Source organism: Rhopalosiphum padi, chromosome 4 (assembly GCF_020882245.1).
Source record: "Rhopalosiphum padi isolate XX-2018 chromosome 4, ASM2088224v1, whole genome shotgun sequence".
Lineage (NCBI taxonomy): Eukaryota > Metazoa > Arthropoda > Insecta > Hemiptera > Aphididae > Rhopalosiphum > Rhopalosiphum padi.
Genome location: NC_083600.1, coordinates 43366352 through 43384291, shown reverse-complemented (window position 1 = coordinate 43384291; position 17940 = coordinate 43366352). Strand labels below are relative to the sequence as shown.

The 17940-nt window shown below is 26.6% G+C and overlaps 2 protein-coding genes, 1 long non-coding RNA gene and 1 other non-coding gene across 5 annotated transcripts; 1 reads left to right on the top strand and 3 right to left on the bottom strand.

Moving 5' to 3' along the window:
• Positions 1–1473: 1473 nt before the first annotated feature.
• Positions 1474–7884, bottom strand: LOC132928808 (serine/threonine-protein phosphatase 4 regulatory subunit 3A). Of its 2 annotated transcripts, none has more exons than XM_060993703.1 (13): positions 7257–7884; positions 6174–6229; positions 5845–6087; positions 5577–5781; positions 5416–5509; positions 5172–5352; positions 4947–5096; positions 4732–4888; positions 3369–3587; positions 2787–3300; positions 2551–2723; positions 2332–2483; positions 1474–2220 (listed from the first exon to the last, which is right to left on the bottom strand). In XM_060993703.1, the coding sequence occupies exons 1-13, from the start codon at positions 7408–7410 to the stop codon at positions 2131–2133; spliced, it is 2388 nt and encodes a 795-aa protein (XP_060849686.1). In that variant the 5' UTR covers positions 7411–7884; the 3' UTR covers positions 1474–2130. The 2 variants fall into 2 exon arrangements, with proteins under 2 accessions (XP_060849686.1, XP_060849685.1); XM_060993702.1 differs by having other exon boundaries at positions 2551–2729; positions 7257–7879.
• A 93-nt stretch (positions 7885–7977) lies between these two features.
• Positions 7978–8545, top strand: LOC132928809 (uncharacterized). The gene is made up of 2 exons (XR_009662065.1): positions 7978–8079; positions 8302–8545. It is a non-coding gene; the product is annotated as an uncharacterized LOC132928809 (long non-coding RNA).
• Positions 8546–11020: 2475 nt separating this feature from the next.
• Positions 11021–14969, bottom strand: LOC132930210 (cell growth-regulating nucleolar protein). The gene is made up of 5 exons (XM_060995947.1): positions 14817–14969; positions 14609–14752; positions 13004–13232; positions 11434–12277; positions 11021–11338 (listed from the first exon to the last, which is right to left on the bottom strand). The coding sequence occupies exons 2-5, from the start codon at positions 14740–14742 to the stop codon at positions 11082–11084; spliced, it is 1464 nt and encodes a 487-aa protein (XP_060851930.1). The 5' UTR covers positions 14743–14752; positions 14817–14969; the 3' UTR covers positions 11021–11081.
• Positions 14970–17477: 2508 nt separating this feature from the next.
• LOC132931077 (5S ribosomal RNA) lies at positions 17478–17596 on the bottom strand. The gene has a single exon (XR_009662327.1). It is a non-coding gene; the product is annotated as a 5S ribosomal RNA (ribosomal RNA).
• Positions 17597–17940: the final 344 nt, after the last annotated feature.

The following is a 17940-nucleotide window of genomic DNA, read 5'->3' as shown; positions in this document are numbered from 1 at the left end:
TTCAAATATACTTATAAAAAATAGTGTCCTACTTATGTTATCTCTAAATAGCTTAAAAGAAATATATCTGGAATTTTATAAATATTCTATCATCTAGCCCAATCGAAAAATTTTACATTTAATGAAAATATTAAGTTATTATGGTTATTTGTTTTTGAGCAATTATCAAGGTACCCGGTAGATTCTATTTACTACTAGTGACCAATCCCAAAGTTGAAAATTAAGCATTTTTACTGTCTTAAAAGATAATGACTGACAGAACAAAAACATGATAAAATCAACATAGCTCTGCGTCAACTAAATCGAAAAAATGTATTAATTGATTATACATGCATTTTAATCTAGATCGATGAAATAGTATTCACACATACAGTAAGAGAATATATTTAAGAGTATATTGAATGTAGACGAATTCAATTTGCTGCAAAAGCAGTTTACAAGTTGATTTACGAAAATATCCACAATTTATTTATTTTGAGAGGTGTTCATAATATCAAACATCTTCTTTAAAAATTATATTGTATAACCTGTGAATATATAAAAAAAATATATATAGTCTTGGAATATTATAAACATAATAGTTATTTAATTGTTTAGAATGATTTATACAGTTTTTTTTTTTGACATTGTTAATGGAAAAATAAAACGGAATGTATAAATTAAATTATTTAATATGTAAAAATAAAAAAACATTTTGGTCACTGGTTTGTCACACCCAAATGATCAACTTCACAACACTTGTGCAATCATCAAAAAAATGTATACAATTCATTATCAAATAATTTCATCGGAAATTAAAACATTAAAAAGATATATTTTAAGTAGATATTTTTCTACCAAATAAAAAATGACATTAATAACTTATAAGAGAAACCTTCAATTTCTTTTAAGTATTGACATTTTTTAACAAAATTAAGAGATAATATTAATTTCCATATTCAATTATTATTTCCAACATCCCATGAAATGAATGATACAATAATAAATTTAAACAAAAACATGTTTTTATTTATTTTAATTAACAGATATAATTAAGAAAATCTTAACTATTTTATTGCCATACTACTTCTGATGAACTTTAAAAACAATAGTAACACATCATAACTATTACACAGAATAGTCATTTAACAACTTTGACAAATTAAAAAGATTTAATTAATATTTTTTTTTTTACGAAAAAAAGGTTATTGTTTTTGGTCCTATATTTTTGTTTAAAGAAACTTTCATGTTTGCCCCATTACATTTAAGTTGAAGTGACATTTTTCAGTCTTTTAAATGATTACAAACAATTCAATCAAAAGACAAACAAGTAATCTTAACCATTTGTCTTGATGGGAAATAACACTATTCTTACCTAAATGTTTAGTTCCACATTAAAAATTATATTCTTTATATCTATTAGTTTTATACATTTCTTGTTTTTAAATATAATTACATTTCAAGTTGAAAACTGTAATAAAAAAATAGGTCAACTCTAAAAATTGATATTGTATAATTTTTTAATATACACCATTGACATGAAAATATCTACACAAAGCTCTAAGGTTTGTATGAAATCAATTACATTACAATTGTGGCTCGCAGCATGTGAACAGCGAAATTTGTACAAAAACAAAAAGAAAACAAATTAGAGGTCAAAATATCACAACAAAAATTGTAGTAATTTAAAGATCACTTTAAAACAACATAAAAATAAAATTATGGATCGTATTGGTCTAGCTAATACCAATATTTAATAGTTAACTTGTTAGTTAGTTTGATTGTTCCTTTTGAGAATTATAAACCAGGTACAATTTTGTTTTGTTTTGCTTTTGTTATTGTTATTACAATAATAGTTATCATTAAGTACTGATAGATATTAACAGTCCAAAGGAAAGTCAAATATACAAGAATTGGTTTTGGGTAAAAAATGAAAATAGAAATGTTTTTAAGCAACATTTACCTAGCTTTACACATTATTTATGAAAACATCTATAAGGCATATCATACTTAGCATGATTATTATTTACACAAGGGTGATGTCATTTAGTCTATAACTTAAAATTATCATGTGTTGGCGCTTGTTTTGTATAACAAAACAGGTAAATTATTATTCAAATTATAGATATAAGAAAATTTACAAACATATTATTATGTATAACGGGGCCTCTTGGTTGGCGATTTTAAATCTCCATTTTCATCTTCTTCTTCATCTGAATCACCTTCATAGTCAACTAGAGCCTGAAATGATTAAAAAATATTATTAAAAATTGTTTAAAAACAAAATAATTTATAATTTATTAATCCATTAAGAAATACATGAGCATGAAACTAATTTAACTAATAACTCACTTTTTTCAAAAGAGAACTATTTTTTGATTCTTCAGGTGATGAACTTAATGTTGGAGTAGCTACCAAATTATTATTCATAACTGGGGTTGTTTTGACAGTAGTGCCAAATATTTTTGTGCTGCTACCTTCACATTTCTTGTCAATACTTTTACCTATTAAACAAGCCCACCACATATTTTAGAAACATGTTTTTATGAATGAAATATTTTAAAAACTTACCGATAGATTCCAATTGTTCAGAGGCTGTAATTTCAGTTGAACCTGTCATTCCTGTATGTGGAACAACTGCTTCACCATCATCAAATTCATCATCTTCGTTATTAAACCATATTTCTTCTTCGTCTTCTATTTGTCGTGGATCTCTTCTAAATCGACCAGTTGATACAGTCACACTACAACTGAGTGAATAAAGTATAAATAATTTAAAATAATAATTTTTAAAACTCTAAACATACTTTGTGATAGGTTTTTCTTTTAATTTTTCTGTTTGCTGACTATGACGTATCCTAAGAGCTTTGAATGTTTGTACATAATCAATATGTTCAAACTTTTTACCATAATTTTCAACAACATGTGCTATTAATATCTTAATATCTTCAAGTTTAATAAATTCAAACAATTCAATGATGGCAGAATCGAGTAAATTGTAACGGCCATTATTATCTAGTAGGCAATCAATAACAGGACCGAATAAACATCCCTTCATAATATAACGGTTATAAAACTCGTCTTTTAATGCAACAATTTTCCTCATGAATCGTAAAGCTCCTAATACTAAAAATTTATGGGCTGATTTCATTAGTACCAATACACGTTTCAATAAATCTTTGTTCAGTATGCAAGTTTTTATATGATATGAATGATGTTCTACACAAAATGTCAGCAACTCAAGGATATGTGCTAATAACTGAGCATTTTGGTAGTCATCTCGCGCTGGTTCACCATCCACTGTATTTGCCAATAACGGCGCTAAAAAAAAAAAAAAATTATAGTTAATAAAAAATAATTTCTTAGTATTATTTGTGTGCAGCAAATACCTATGAGAATCTGGACACTGTGTTTATAAAAATAGTTGAGAAAATCAGTTTTTTCTACTTTGCTTAGCGAAGGCAGCATGTTTTCAGGGTCAATTAAAACTCGTATAACACCCATTAGCTGGACCGCACGTCCGAGATCAGGATCTGTATCACATATCATCTGTTCGATTATTACATTCATCAACATCAATTCTACTTCATTTCCATTTGCTTGAGTCACTAAAAAGAAAAAGTATGAATTAAATAAGTACTGATTCAACGCTAAAACGATAATTATGATTAAACCATAATTATATTTGATTTAAGTATCTATATTTTTATTTAATTTATATTTGTTTTTAATTTATAAATGAAATAAAAATCTGCTTCAACTCAATATAAAGTAGAAATTGTATTATAAAATTCAATATTTATGATTTTGTGTAAATAATAAAAAAGTAGGAACTAAAAAAAAAACTTAGCAAAATTTATTCAGAAAATCACAAATCAAATTTATTGCCCATAGAGAGAACTGAATCACATTGATCCGTAAAGTTTATGAAAGAAGATACTAAAATCAAACAGATATAAGATATTATACTATCAATAATAAAAATCATGAAAATAAAATGTATATATAAAAAGAATACAAATTATTGATCCTAGAAGTAGTTATTAATCCTGAGGAGTAAGTACCTACAAAAAAACTGAATAAAATAGTACAAATGGTGAAATGGATTAAGTACAACAGGATAAAAAAAATATTGCAGTCTAGGATAATTAGTAGGATAGATTATACTAGTACCTATATTTAAATTGTAATAAATTGTTATTTTATTCGATTTCATAAAAAAATTAATTTCATACACTCATAATTTTTTTTCTATATTTTTTCTTAATAAATAGTTTTTTTTTACTGTTATTTCAAGAAAAAGATATGGAGAACCTTGTGTTGGGTTTTTTAATCTTAGATATAAATCACAACAATTTTATGAATTTTCAACTTTAAATTCCTTGTAAATTTTCGCGATTTTGACATATTTTGTAAACATTTGAACTTTTAATGCTTATAAACAAAAATTGTAACTAACAATTTTTGATTTTTTTTTACTACAAGAACAACATATAATAAACGTTGTATTAAATTTTAAAGATTTTTTGAAAAGACAAATTTTTTAATATTAATACAATCATACAATTATAGAAATATGAAATATAACTAAGGCTGTTAATACATAAAATTTAAAAAAAAACTTCTATTAAAAAAACTATTTACTTAAATTAAATATTTTTAAGGGTATTTAAAAACTAAATTTTAATCTAATAGAAATATTTAATAAAACACAATTCTTAGATTAAGATAGTATTTACTGAATTGGCTCACCAGTATCAGAAGACTGTTGAAGAATGTATTCTCGTATAACAGAAGGTGAGAATTCAACAAGAATGGTAAGAATGTCAATGGCGGCCTGTTTTATATTCACATCTTCAGACATTAAAGTCATTTCAAGCATTGGTAAAATACCCAGAGAAGTTAGTGTCTACAAAATTGAAAATAATTTTAGTCATAAAAAAAAAAATTAGTGATAAAATACTTACTCTGAAGAATCCTTCCTTCTGAGGAGGCTGTAAATTTTGTGAAAAGTTGCAGAATTCCTTCAAGAATTGTACTAGTTCTAGTTTCCTGGAGTCTGGTGTGCTTTCGTCTTGGAGTTGACCTAACAGATCTGGTAAAAACTTTTCATCTTCCTGTAATTATTATTTTAAGAATTTAGTAGAATATCAGAAGTACAATTGTAATACTTTATAAAAATGTTTATTTACTTGTATTAAAGTGACAATTTCCACTTTATTGAAAAATATAAAACTACTTAATGCAGATAACATATTATCCTCAAATACAGATGGTGTAGGAAGAACCACATCTTGTATGTACTGCACTCTATGTGTTTGATGTATTTTGTTCAATAACTCGAGATTAGTTATTAGTATGACTTCTTTAAATCTAAAAAAAAAATGAACGCTTTTGAGTAATTTATAAAAATCAATTATTTTAAGGATAATTTACTTGGAAACATTCTTTAAATGATGTCTATGGTATTTACGGATAGGTAAAGTTGGATCATACTCTAAACAGCCAATGACATCAAATATAATATCATCTAAAATAAAAATAAATAATATTTTAGTATATAATTAAAATAGTTTAATTTCATTTGTTGTATTTACCAGCAAAAAGCATTTCAAACAAAGCATTTTTATTGATAAGGAAAATGTTTTTGACAATATCATACAAACAATGAAGACCTTCCAAATTATTGAGATCCTCACATAGATTGAATAATTTTACCAACTTGCGTACATAGCCATCATTTTCAATAGCTTCAGCTAGCCTATCTTTATTTAAAGGTGTGGCCATACAAGTGATAAAAAGCTATAATAAATAAAATAATTTATCAAATAAAGTTAATTTTGATAATTTATTTGTTTAAATTACGTCTTTAATTTCTTTAAGTCTGCCTATTTCACATAGTGGTAATTCAACAGGAGGAGCTGAATCTGATAGATCATCAAATCGCTCATCTTCAGACTCTTCAACAATATCTTGAGTAGTTTCTATTGTTGGGTCTTTTCCTTGAACACTACAAATTTTTTCCCATATTTCTTCACAACCGGCTTTTTCTTGAAAACTTAATGCTAAGTCAAAATTATCAGCTTCAGACCAAACAATGAGTGTATCCTGGATTTAGTAGAAATAATAAATAAAGATTTTTCAATAAATAATTGGAACAATTATAATCTAAATAATAAATAAAATAAACTAACTTGTTGTTTTTGATAAACTGTATCGTGTTGAATTTTGGATTCTAATAAAAGAGCACCTATAAAAAAATTGACTTTAGTTTTTTTGTATTTTAGTACAAAGGATACTAATTTTATATCAAATTAACACATCTCAAAAATTAAAAATTACATAACAATACTCAAAAGCATTCATATACCATTCTAAATTAAACTTTAATTTATTGAAATAAATTAATAAATAAATACAATTATACTTTAAAATGTTTTTTTAATTTGTGGTACCTCAATATTTATTAAAACAAGTAGGTAGAAGATAATTTTATAAATAAAATGAATATTTTTCAATATTGTTGCATTCAAAAAGGTAAAAAAGGAAGATTGCTATTTTAATTTTTATTAAAAAAAAATAAAAATAAAATAGGAAATTATTTTAAATATTATAAAAAATTTATTCATTTTTTTTTCAATAAAATAGGTAAATATGTTAAAGTGAAAAAAAATTGGATCCTATAACACATAATTTTTGTTTAATTTACCTATACAATGAACAATCATTATACAAAACTTATTACTTATATGAGTACATTAAATGAAAAATCACTAATGATATTAAACAAGATAGGTAATTATTACCTACATTGAATTTAAAATCAATGATTTGTTAATATTCATATTTGGATTCATTGTTTACTATGAGTTATTGCATATACTGGCATGGTTTATATTTTAAAAAAACCTACAAGTTATATCTGTTAAATTTATAAAAAAAACTACCTATTAGCCGATAGCATTAACTATCAATATGTTTTATTACCAATAAAACTAATTAAATTGTATGTAGATCATTCAGTGAAGTGAGATAAATTCTAAAGATGATAAGTACACTAAAATGGTAAAACGACTAGTTATGATTGTCTTATTCAAATAGTTGCAGAGAGCATTATTACAATGGTCTTCATATAAAATAAAATCATTGATCATAATCCAGATAAGATTAGAGTAGGTACCTAGAAATAACAAATAGCAATAACACAAATCCAATATGTAGTTAAACAGGAAAGTGTCTACCAAACATAGCAGAATACTCTATTAAAAGATACTAACCATCGGCTTCGGCTCGAACCAAAAGAGAAACGCCTTTGAGTCGTTCAACGTATGTGCACGACACATGCCCTGTGCCACGATCGTCCCACTGACGATCAGCATTCAGGGCGTACAACTTCACTCGCCGCTTGGTGTCAGTCATTGCGTCGAACATGGGTCCACAACGGTCATCGCAAGAAGAACTGAATGTAAATGATTTTCGACCCTTTCAGACGACCACCAATTGTCGCGATAGGATGCCGAACACTCCAGACCAGGCGGTGGTATTTAGACGCGGGACACACCACGGATCATGCGACAACTATATCAGGAAAAAAAATAACTTAGTCGACGCGCGATACACGGATAGATTTACCGGGATTCAGCGGGACCCGCCGAATTCGACCAAGTGTCTGTCGGAACGGGACGGGCAAGCGCGTGCGGTGACGATAGAATGAAATGTATTAAGCGCGCACTGGTCAAACGTATCGGAATTGGTTTTATCAACGATGAGACGTGACAACATTTCGCGGACGCGCGCTCTAAACAACAAACAGTGGACACACGGCCATTTTGAAAACAAAAAAAAAATAAAAATAAATAATATATATAGCACGTACGTACGGGAGGAGGAATGAATAATAATAATAGTACTAATAGTAGTAAACGCTCATAACGCGTTCCGTTCACCAACTCGGTCGCTAGTGAAGTGGAGGAACGACCGCGGCGGACGAGCAGTGCGGCCAACAGAACTGTCATCCAACCGACGCCGCGGACCAAACGAAAACAAAAACAACACGCGCGCCACTCCAATATCAATACAATAATAACTTTTACAGGACAGGTACGTCACGATAATACGATACACACAGTCCGGTATTATTATAAATACTATAATACATTTTTTATGATAATGTACCAATGTAGTCAATGTACGATTTATTAAAATTACTGGAAAGTGGAAATGTGTGTCATTCCTAGACAATAATAAATTCTTTATTTTTAAATAAATAACTTATTATTCATTAGTAAAATTATTTATTATCTATGATTATATCTTGTAAAGTTTAAGTCGTAACACCCGCAAAGACCATCATTGTCGTCCACGGACCGCGGACTATAGTTTGGACGGCCGGCTGATCGGTTATGAAGTTATACTAGTTATAGTATCATCTGATGATGGAGAGGGAAGTCCACGAAAATATTGAAAACTGATCGCAAAACGCAAATCGAAATTTACGTTCTTTCTAGTTCCGATCATTGGTTATAATTTATAAGAAATTTAAAATATATTATAAATAATTAACAGATATATAAGACAATATATTATTTATAATTCCGAGTATTCCGACGATCCTCTGGATCTGCATCCGAGTTCATTGATCATTCATATCATAATAATTGTTTTTGATAAGATCGAATGATCTCTATTATTACCTACTTGCTACTCAATCTCACTGGTTGGACTGTTGAGGTGCTGTAGTTAAAATGTTTATATGATATTTATTATTTAATATTTAATCATATTAAACTATGGACTATAGGAACGAAGGTTTAACTGAACTTTCAATAATTGTAAAGCTCTTAGCTCTAGATCGTTGAAACTAAAGATTTACAATATCTACCCTAAAATTAATATTCCATTCCACTATTGCCATATTCAAAAATGTCAATAATTAATTCACCACATTTTTTAACATTATTTAGGTAAAATTATGAAGTAGTTAAATATTTTCAACTTTTTAGAATATTATGGTAACGTATTTAACTATTAACCACAATATGTACACACGGACATGATTTACAAAGAAAATGGTGAAATTGTAATAGCTGTAGCTTAGTAAAGTTATAGTACTATCTTTGCTTATAAATGTAAAATGTATATGGGCATAAATGGCTGTAGTATCTAAATTATCTTAAAAGTAATACAAATAATATAGTAACGTCTGTGAAGTGTGGACTCGGCTGTCACTCTGTTACCCCTTTCGTATTTCTCGTGATAAGCATGACCTTGAACCGAGCTCAATTTTGAATCGATTACTACATGACGTAGCCAAGCAGCAAGCACCGTCCAAGGCCCATCTTAGTATCTTACTATCTTAGTCGCTATTTTCGTAAACGTCAGGCTATAGATAAGACTTAAAGTGGTAGTTCGCCTGTTCGCGTTTACCCTCAATTATTCAAAGAGCCATACATAATATGCTGATTTCAAATGGATTGGTACTGGCATTTATTATAAATTGTATTTTTAATCAATGGTACTTGGTACGACTAAGCTATAGGAATAGACTAAAACTAAGCCGTGGTTATATAACTTTGGTTAAGACAACAGATTGTATTTTATTTCATTACACCTAATAAATAATAGAATACTATAATACTTGTAGTATGGTACTAATGTTTTATACTAGTCTTTTGGGCACCTATTTGATCGTTTAAAGCGGATCAGCCATCAGCGTGTGTATGATTTGAACAAAACAATTAGGACCTCAAAATAAAATTGAGATAAGTTTTTTGAAAAATCAACAATTGGTAGGTGTTAAATAAACCTAGGCTACCTTAAAATTCTTACCTTTAAATTTGATAATAGGTCAATAAACTTTTAATATTAAAGCAAATAACAAATGCATTTTACTGAACAAAAATTTACAATGATGTATCCTAGTAGCACAGAGACATCATAATAGCAAGAATGATGATATCCTTTTGAAGTGGATCTGTTAGTTTATAAACCCTTTAAATCTATCAAATAAAATTTTAAATTTATAACAAAATAAAGATTTTTATGATCTAGTTAAATTAATGAATAAGCTTTTTTTCATATATAATTATTTCAATACACCATATAATTTAAATTTTACTTTAATAAAATAAATCAAATAACCAATCAATTATATGTTAAACATTTTGATTGAAGTACACACTGTTTACAGTTAATATGTTTTATACATTATAGTGCTTAATAATTATAATCCCTGTGCCTTTAACATTGATACCAAATACTAAGAATAATATCAGAGATATATGTCAATAGTAGTTTTTAATTAAATCAAAAATAATAAAATTTAGTACAAACAATTGATATTTTTAAACATTTTGGATCAAGTATCAATCGTATAATAAAACGTAAATATTTTTAATAATAATGAAAAAAGCTAAATATTTAAGTTATAACTTATAATCATTCGTGTTTTATCTAAAAAAGTTTCAAAAATATTACCCTTGATACTAACATACTATTATAATATCTTATGCATATTCAATGGTTATTGGTTATACTCTTTAGTCTTTAATATTATCATGTTTTCAGTATGATTCATTGACAAATTTGAACTAATTTAACTATAATATATAATTTTAGTTAATCATAAAAATAAAGGAGAATATAGGTTACCTCACAACTGTACAGTAGGTGTTGAGTGCATTAAGTAATTGCAATGTATGTATTCATTTTGAATTAAATAATTTATTATTACATTTGAAAAATAATTTTGAATGAAGACAGTCTGCTATCCTATATTACTAAGTAAATTTCAGGATATATTTAAATTGTTATTAAAGTAAAAGATATTTTTACTCTAAAACTATTTTTTGATGCTGTTTTGTTTGTTTGCTATGGAAAAATTTTAACTGATCATTGTAAAATTAATACATTGATCACTCGAAATAGCCAGAATCTCAAATTATAAAAATGTTTATACTGATTATAGTAATATAAATAATAATAATATAATATATATAATAGTATTATTAATTACATTTGTATGCAAAATAAAAGACAAATATTTAATGGTATCATATTAAGTTATTTATTAGTAGTCTTAAATTAAAATACAAAATACTAAATTAACATTCTACTAATTGTACCTTATCATTTTCAATCTTAACATTTTTCATCTTCCTAATTTTTTTCAAAAATATCTTCTCTAGATCATTTTCAGACTTTTTAGCTTCATTCAAAAAATGAAATTCACACATAACTCTTTTCATTACTTTACTTAATGACATTGGTTTGTTTTTTTTTGTTTGCAATACTTGATTTATAGCTTCATTCCACTCAAATTTACGCCCAGACTGTACTTCTGGAACTTGGGGGATATTTTCTAAAAATGTAATAAAAAAAAATAATATATACGTTAATTAAAAATAAAATAAAATTATAACTTAAAATATAATATAATAAATTAATTAAAATTACCAGTTTTCAAAATTTTTTGTTGTGGTTCTTCATTTTCTTCATTGTTAGTTAACTTCCTCTTTTTCTTTTTTAAAATTGGTTCTTTATCTGATTCTATTATGCCATTGGAAACAGTTGTTAATTCTTGTTGGTATTTTAATTTTTTTTTCATTTCTTTTTTCTCTTTTTTGCTCATTTGTAATTCTGATTTTTCCTGAAGAATTCCATTTTCCCCATTATCTTTACATATATTTTCAGTTTTTGAAACAACATTAAGAGTTGTATCATTATTTACTTCTATTTCTGATTTATTTTTATTTTTCTTAGATTTTTTGGATGAGCTTAGCTGAGCTTCTGCTGTGTTCTTATCTTTTACATTTAAAATATCTTCAGTGCCAGAGTTAATTTCTAGTATGCTCTTTTTCTTTGCTGATTTTGGTTCAACATTTTCTTCTGTTTTTATTTCTGTTTCGACATTTTCTGCATCAAGAGATTTTTTACTTTTTTTTTTCTTTTTTGGTGCTTCCTCACTACAATTTACATCCAATTTTTCTTCAGTGACATTTTCTGCATCAAGAGATTTTTTACTTTTTTTTTTCTTTTTTTTTGGTGGCTCCTCTGTTTTATCATCACCATTTAAACTTGTAACTATTTCATTGTTTTCAATGTTCATTTTTTTTTCAATTCCTTCAGTTTCATTTTGAGTTGAGTCATTCTTCTCTAAATCCTTTGATTTATTATCAACTGTTTTTTCATTCGAATTCTGAGATTGTTGTGCTTTATACTCAGCTTCTATCATATCAAAAACTTGGTCTACTATATATCCTTTTCTTCTATAAGCAGGAGCGGTAGAAAAACAAAAGTTCTAAAACAATGCAATTAAAAAAAATAAAAATTAGTTTAATACAATAAACTTATGTAGTATTAGTTATCTATATGTATAATACAATATTCAATTTAAAATAAAACTTAAAACTAATAATTAATGTTTGATTATGTCATAAAATATAATAACTGTATGAAATTGAATAACAATCTTTGACATGTATAAAACAATATTAAGAGCTTTTTTTAATAAATCTGATGATATTAATTGGTTAATTACATATTATACTTATATTATGTAATAACTTAACTAAACAATTCCAATACCTAAAATTATTTCAATCAACAATAGTAACATCAAACATAATTGTGATTTAAATTTATTTATGACCTATAACTTTGTAAATTGTAAACTCATGTTAAAAAATATTAGTGTATATTATATAGATACCTAATAAATAATTAGAAACAATAATTTGTCAATTCAATATATTTAAATTATTGTCATAATATTTATAAATATTAAAGCAAATTAAATATTATTAAACAACAAACAAATAAATATAACAATTCTATATCATTATAATATACAAAAAATTAGTTGTTTTATAATTTTTCAGTTACCTATTTCATTAGTTAATGAAATTATAAATTCATAAATGATAAAGTACTAAAAAAATTACAATATTTAGCTTTTCATCAGTATAAAGTCTAAAAAGTAGGTGCAATATTTTAATCTTCAAAAACAATATAATAATATAAATACCTGAAATTTATTTTTTTTTCTTGGGACATTATCAAACTTGGCTATAATATTCAAAAATTGTCTTTGTTCATTAGGCAAATCTTTATTATTCATTACTGATTGAACAATATCAACCCAACCAGCTTGTTTACGTTTTCCTTTTTCAGCTGATGGTTTAGGTACATAGCCTTTTGCAGAATATCTCTGGTCTTCAGTGACACACTGACAATGATCTTTTACAGTCTCATAACTGAAATATAATATAAATATAAAATTATATACATAAAAGAAAGTTATATTGATATAAGTTCAAAATTATCAATATCAACAATAGTTGATAAAAATTTACTTTAAAATTAATTTATTACTTAATAACCAAGAAATGCAACAATAGAATGTTTTTAAATTAATTCGGTACAATTTTAATATCTTACTATCTACTTTAAATAAATTTAAAAAAAAAAACAAAATAAACAGATAAACCTAAATAATTCATAATATTCATAATTTACTCTATTCAGTATAAGAATCATACTGCAGAGTGACAAGATTTTTTGAAGCATGTCTATAGTCTATTTAGAATACGAGCAGTACTGGTCGGCCAACTTGTTCCCATGGTCATGACTTTGTTCCGAAGGCCAGAATGCCTTCGGAATGGTGAGAAGCATCTGAATGCCGCCGATGAAAACTAATCATCGTCCGGGACTGTGCTTATTCTGAATAGATTAGTCAGTCACCACTACTGAGTCTTAATTTATAACAAAAATCAATTATACTAGTATGCAACACACTCTAAAGTTACCAACTCACTAATGAACAACAATGCAAATTTGAGTCCAGTAGTTCCAATTTGGGTTGTTAAATTTGATATTAGAATAAATTTACCTATTATTAAACTATTTGGTAATCACATTATCATTTAAATTTATTTTATTACTTTTTACAATATTCTAAAAAACCAATAAAACAACTTTGTTAATGTTCTTACCTTTAAGTTTGTTAATATGTAAATTCAATTTATTTAAGTCTTAACAACGCAATATTGAAACTGCAGTGTTTTGAAATACCATGTATTAGTAAGATGGATACAACAAAATCAGATAAATATCTTATTAATGAATAAAAGTTATTATCATTATTCGTTTGATATTAAACCACAACTAAAATATACAAGACCACTCTCAAGAAAAAATGTTTTTAAACGTGCCATAATATTAGAGTACCTTAAAAATAATTAAAATATAAACAAAAAGCAGGGCCGGGTTGGTCTGGCTTGCTACCAAGGAAGACTCGGTTGACCGCTCAAAATATAGGCTGATTTTGAGTGTTTATAGTTGTATTTTTTTTTTTTTTTTTGGGATAAATAAGTACAAATTTTGGTAGAAAATATAATTGATTTGGATTATTTATACTGTACAGTAGCTATAGCTGTAATCAAACGTTAGAAATTCTAAAAGTCAGTAGTCAGATATCTTGCCAATCTGGTGCAGACAGAAAGTTATATCTTCTATGAATTAATTCAAACATAATCGACACAGAATCATAAAAAATGTATTTCAATTAAGTACAATGCATTACAATTTATGGAGGGTGTTTTAACATTATAATATAATTAACATTACTCACTTAAAATCCTTTAAACAGTCAACGCAACAGAAGCTAACTGCAAAATTCTTACGTTTGCATTCATATTGTATGTGTTTCTCCACTTTAGGCTTATTTACTGAATCACCACAATTGTTACAAGTGAATACAACCATGATCTAAATTCTAAAGTAAAAAAAAACGTAAATTAAGATACGTGTCGTTTAAAATAAATAATAGGTATACTTACAGTTTTTGCTACCTATGTAAAAATAAAAATTAGCAAATCTTTAACAAATATTATAAATTTATTTCTTTATCGAATCAAAGTAATAAGCATTTAGCTTTAGCACGTGCTATAATATAGTGTGGTACTATATCACTGCCACTATGGTACTTACTTATTATCATTAGATGGCGAAGACTGGTGATAAGCCGATACCGGTATCAAGCTGGATCACTACCTTTTGTTCCACTAAATAGTTGTTCCAAAATGCCCACAATAATATTTTGACAAGCTTTTCCTAGAGGCTGTAATATCAAGTTTTGAGGAAAAATTCGTACTTACTACTTGCCACTTTTCCAGTACCGAAATTATTATAGTACCTATTATGAATTAAAAAAAAAAAAACTTTAAAAATATGTCTGCAGTGCAGGTACCTATAGGCTATAATATCAATCTAATAAAATATGTATTATGTATACATAATTTTTAATGATAATTCACACTGCATACTCGCACATTTGATTTTTTTTCATGGTCTTAATACGTTAATATAGTATAAGATACGATTAATGAAAATATATAACAATTCAAAAATATTCGCTATAGCAGTAAGTATAGGTTGTTCTGTACAGTTTTGAATTGGTAATGAGATGGAAATGTTTTAATGTTTATATTATATATACATGAAATAAACACTATAGCGTCTATACTCTATAGCTAATCATTTCCTTTCCTTGGCGTAGCAATTTTATTGTTGTTGACAAAAAATGGAGTGTAAAGAAATACGAAAAATAGTATCATATTAAATCATAATAGTTAAACACATATTATTACTTTGTTCATTTTTCTCTTAAAAATTGTATCATTTTATAATACATTTAATTAATTTATGGTTTTTAGAGTATATTTTAAAACCATATTTTTTTTTATACATTTTTGTTATATATATATTTGTAAACAAAATTTAGCTCTTAAATTTTTAAATATTTTTATTGATTGATATAAAACAAAATAAAATAACTATTTTATAGTTGTATTTACTCTAGTAAATGTTATATTATATCGTGCATACATTTATACAATTGGCAACAAGTCAACAAAAATATTAAATTATTTAAATTATTTTCTTCTGATCATATCACAAAATCATATTATGATTAAACTACAATGATATAAAACTTCTCATGTGATAATTTCACAAAATCATATGAAATAACTATTATGATATGACACTTCTATTATGTGATATACATTTATATTATTATATTGTGTGTTTTATATATATTTTATAATGTCTATAAAATTACTAATGTTTATGATTATATTTATGATTATCTTGAATAAATTTTTTTGTTAAATTATTTAATATTGGTTTTTATTTGATATATTAATTAAAAATTACAAAATGCTATTGTAAAATTAATTTATAGCATGTAAAAATTACGACTGTATTTTTGAATTGTAAAAAAAACGCATAGAGAACTTTGTATCGGTGACAGTTAGTAATACTCTAGATGTTCGTTATTGACTGAACACCCGTGTTAATTTCATTGTTTTGTGTGCATCAAAAATAAATAGTCATATAGTTATATGTTTCGATGATGTTATATTATTTATTAACGTTTGTAGCGAAAACCATTTAGTTGTCGTCCTTTATTTTTCTATCGCATTATCTTATAAAACAATAACAATTTTAATATTTCAAGTATATAATACTTAAGGACTCGAAAAACTGTTTTTTTTTTTTGAAAAACTACATTCTATGCATTATCGGGACTCAGTGGCGTAATTGAGAATGTTTCATGGGGGAGGGGATCAAAATAAATTTGTATAAGTAAATATAAGTTTGTATAATAGTGTAATAATTTATAAGTTTGTATTTGAATTATTTGTAGGTATAAGACAATATATAAATACAGCTCATGGGGGGGGGATCTATCCCCCCATATCCCCCCCGTAATTACGCCCCTGTATCGGGTTGAAAAAATTAGTTTTGACTCTCAAAACTTCACATACACGATAAGGTATTAAGGTGTATGGCCTAAACAATATAACCATGTAAAATTGTAAAAAATGAAAGACGGTCGATTATGTGGATCGCGGTTTCAGTGGTTTCACCTGTTAATGCGGGTACTCACTACTCCTCATATATTCCGTCAAAACTCGTGCATTGCTTGCATACTATTGTCCGTCAATGACTGGTTTAAATCAAGTTTGGCGACCAATAACACATTCTCATTTTCTTCATATTATCGTCGTTGTTATAACGAAACAGTCGAAACAGTACAGCATTCAGTTCAGTTTTTCGACTATTATTGCTACCAGTGCCGTATCCAGGATTTTTTTCGGGGGAGGGAGGATTATAGATGTTATTAGAACAATAAAGTTGAACATTTAATTTACAAAATATATAAAAAATTTAATTTGGTATAATTCGATAGTTGATATTATGATACAATAATGATGCAATATTGATGTGAAATATTTTAATAAAATAAATATAACACAAATAGTAGGTACTCAGATATACATATACTTGAACCTAAAAAGAGTTCGTTGTGGTTTGGTTAGATAAAAATATTGTGTGATTTGAATAATTTAAACAGTCAATTTGCATTGACAAAAATGTCTAAATTTTTTAAGTTAATTTGAAAATAAAAATATTGTATTTTTATAATAAAAAGATGCCAACGGCACGTAGTGTTCCCAAGCGGTCACCCATCCAAGTACTAACTACGCCCGACGTTGCTTAACTTCAGTGATCGGACGAGAACTGGTGTATTCAACGTGGTATGGTCGTTGGCGAATATCTCGTGGAAGATAATAAAAATTAAATATCGTATCCAAAAGTATCTACATTTTAACGCATATATACTGCCATACTAATGCACAAGGCCGTAACTGAAAAGAATACGGAGGGGGGTCCGAACCCCTGGACTCCCCCCTCAGATACGGCCTTGATAATGCAATAATGCTTATAAAGAAAAAAATGGAAATTATAAATGAATCTCAATTTGTATCAAATATAATATGATATACTTATTTAGTTTTTGTCACTGGTATAACAATGATAATATAAATCTCGAAGTCCTTTTAATTTTTTTTTTTTTTTTAGAATTCATTAGTTCTTGTGTGATTCTTGAGTTGT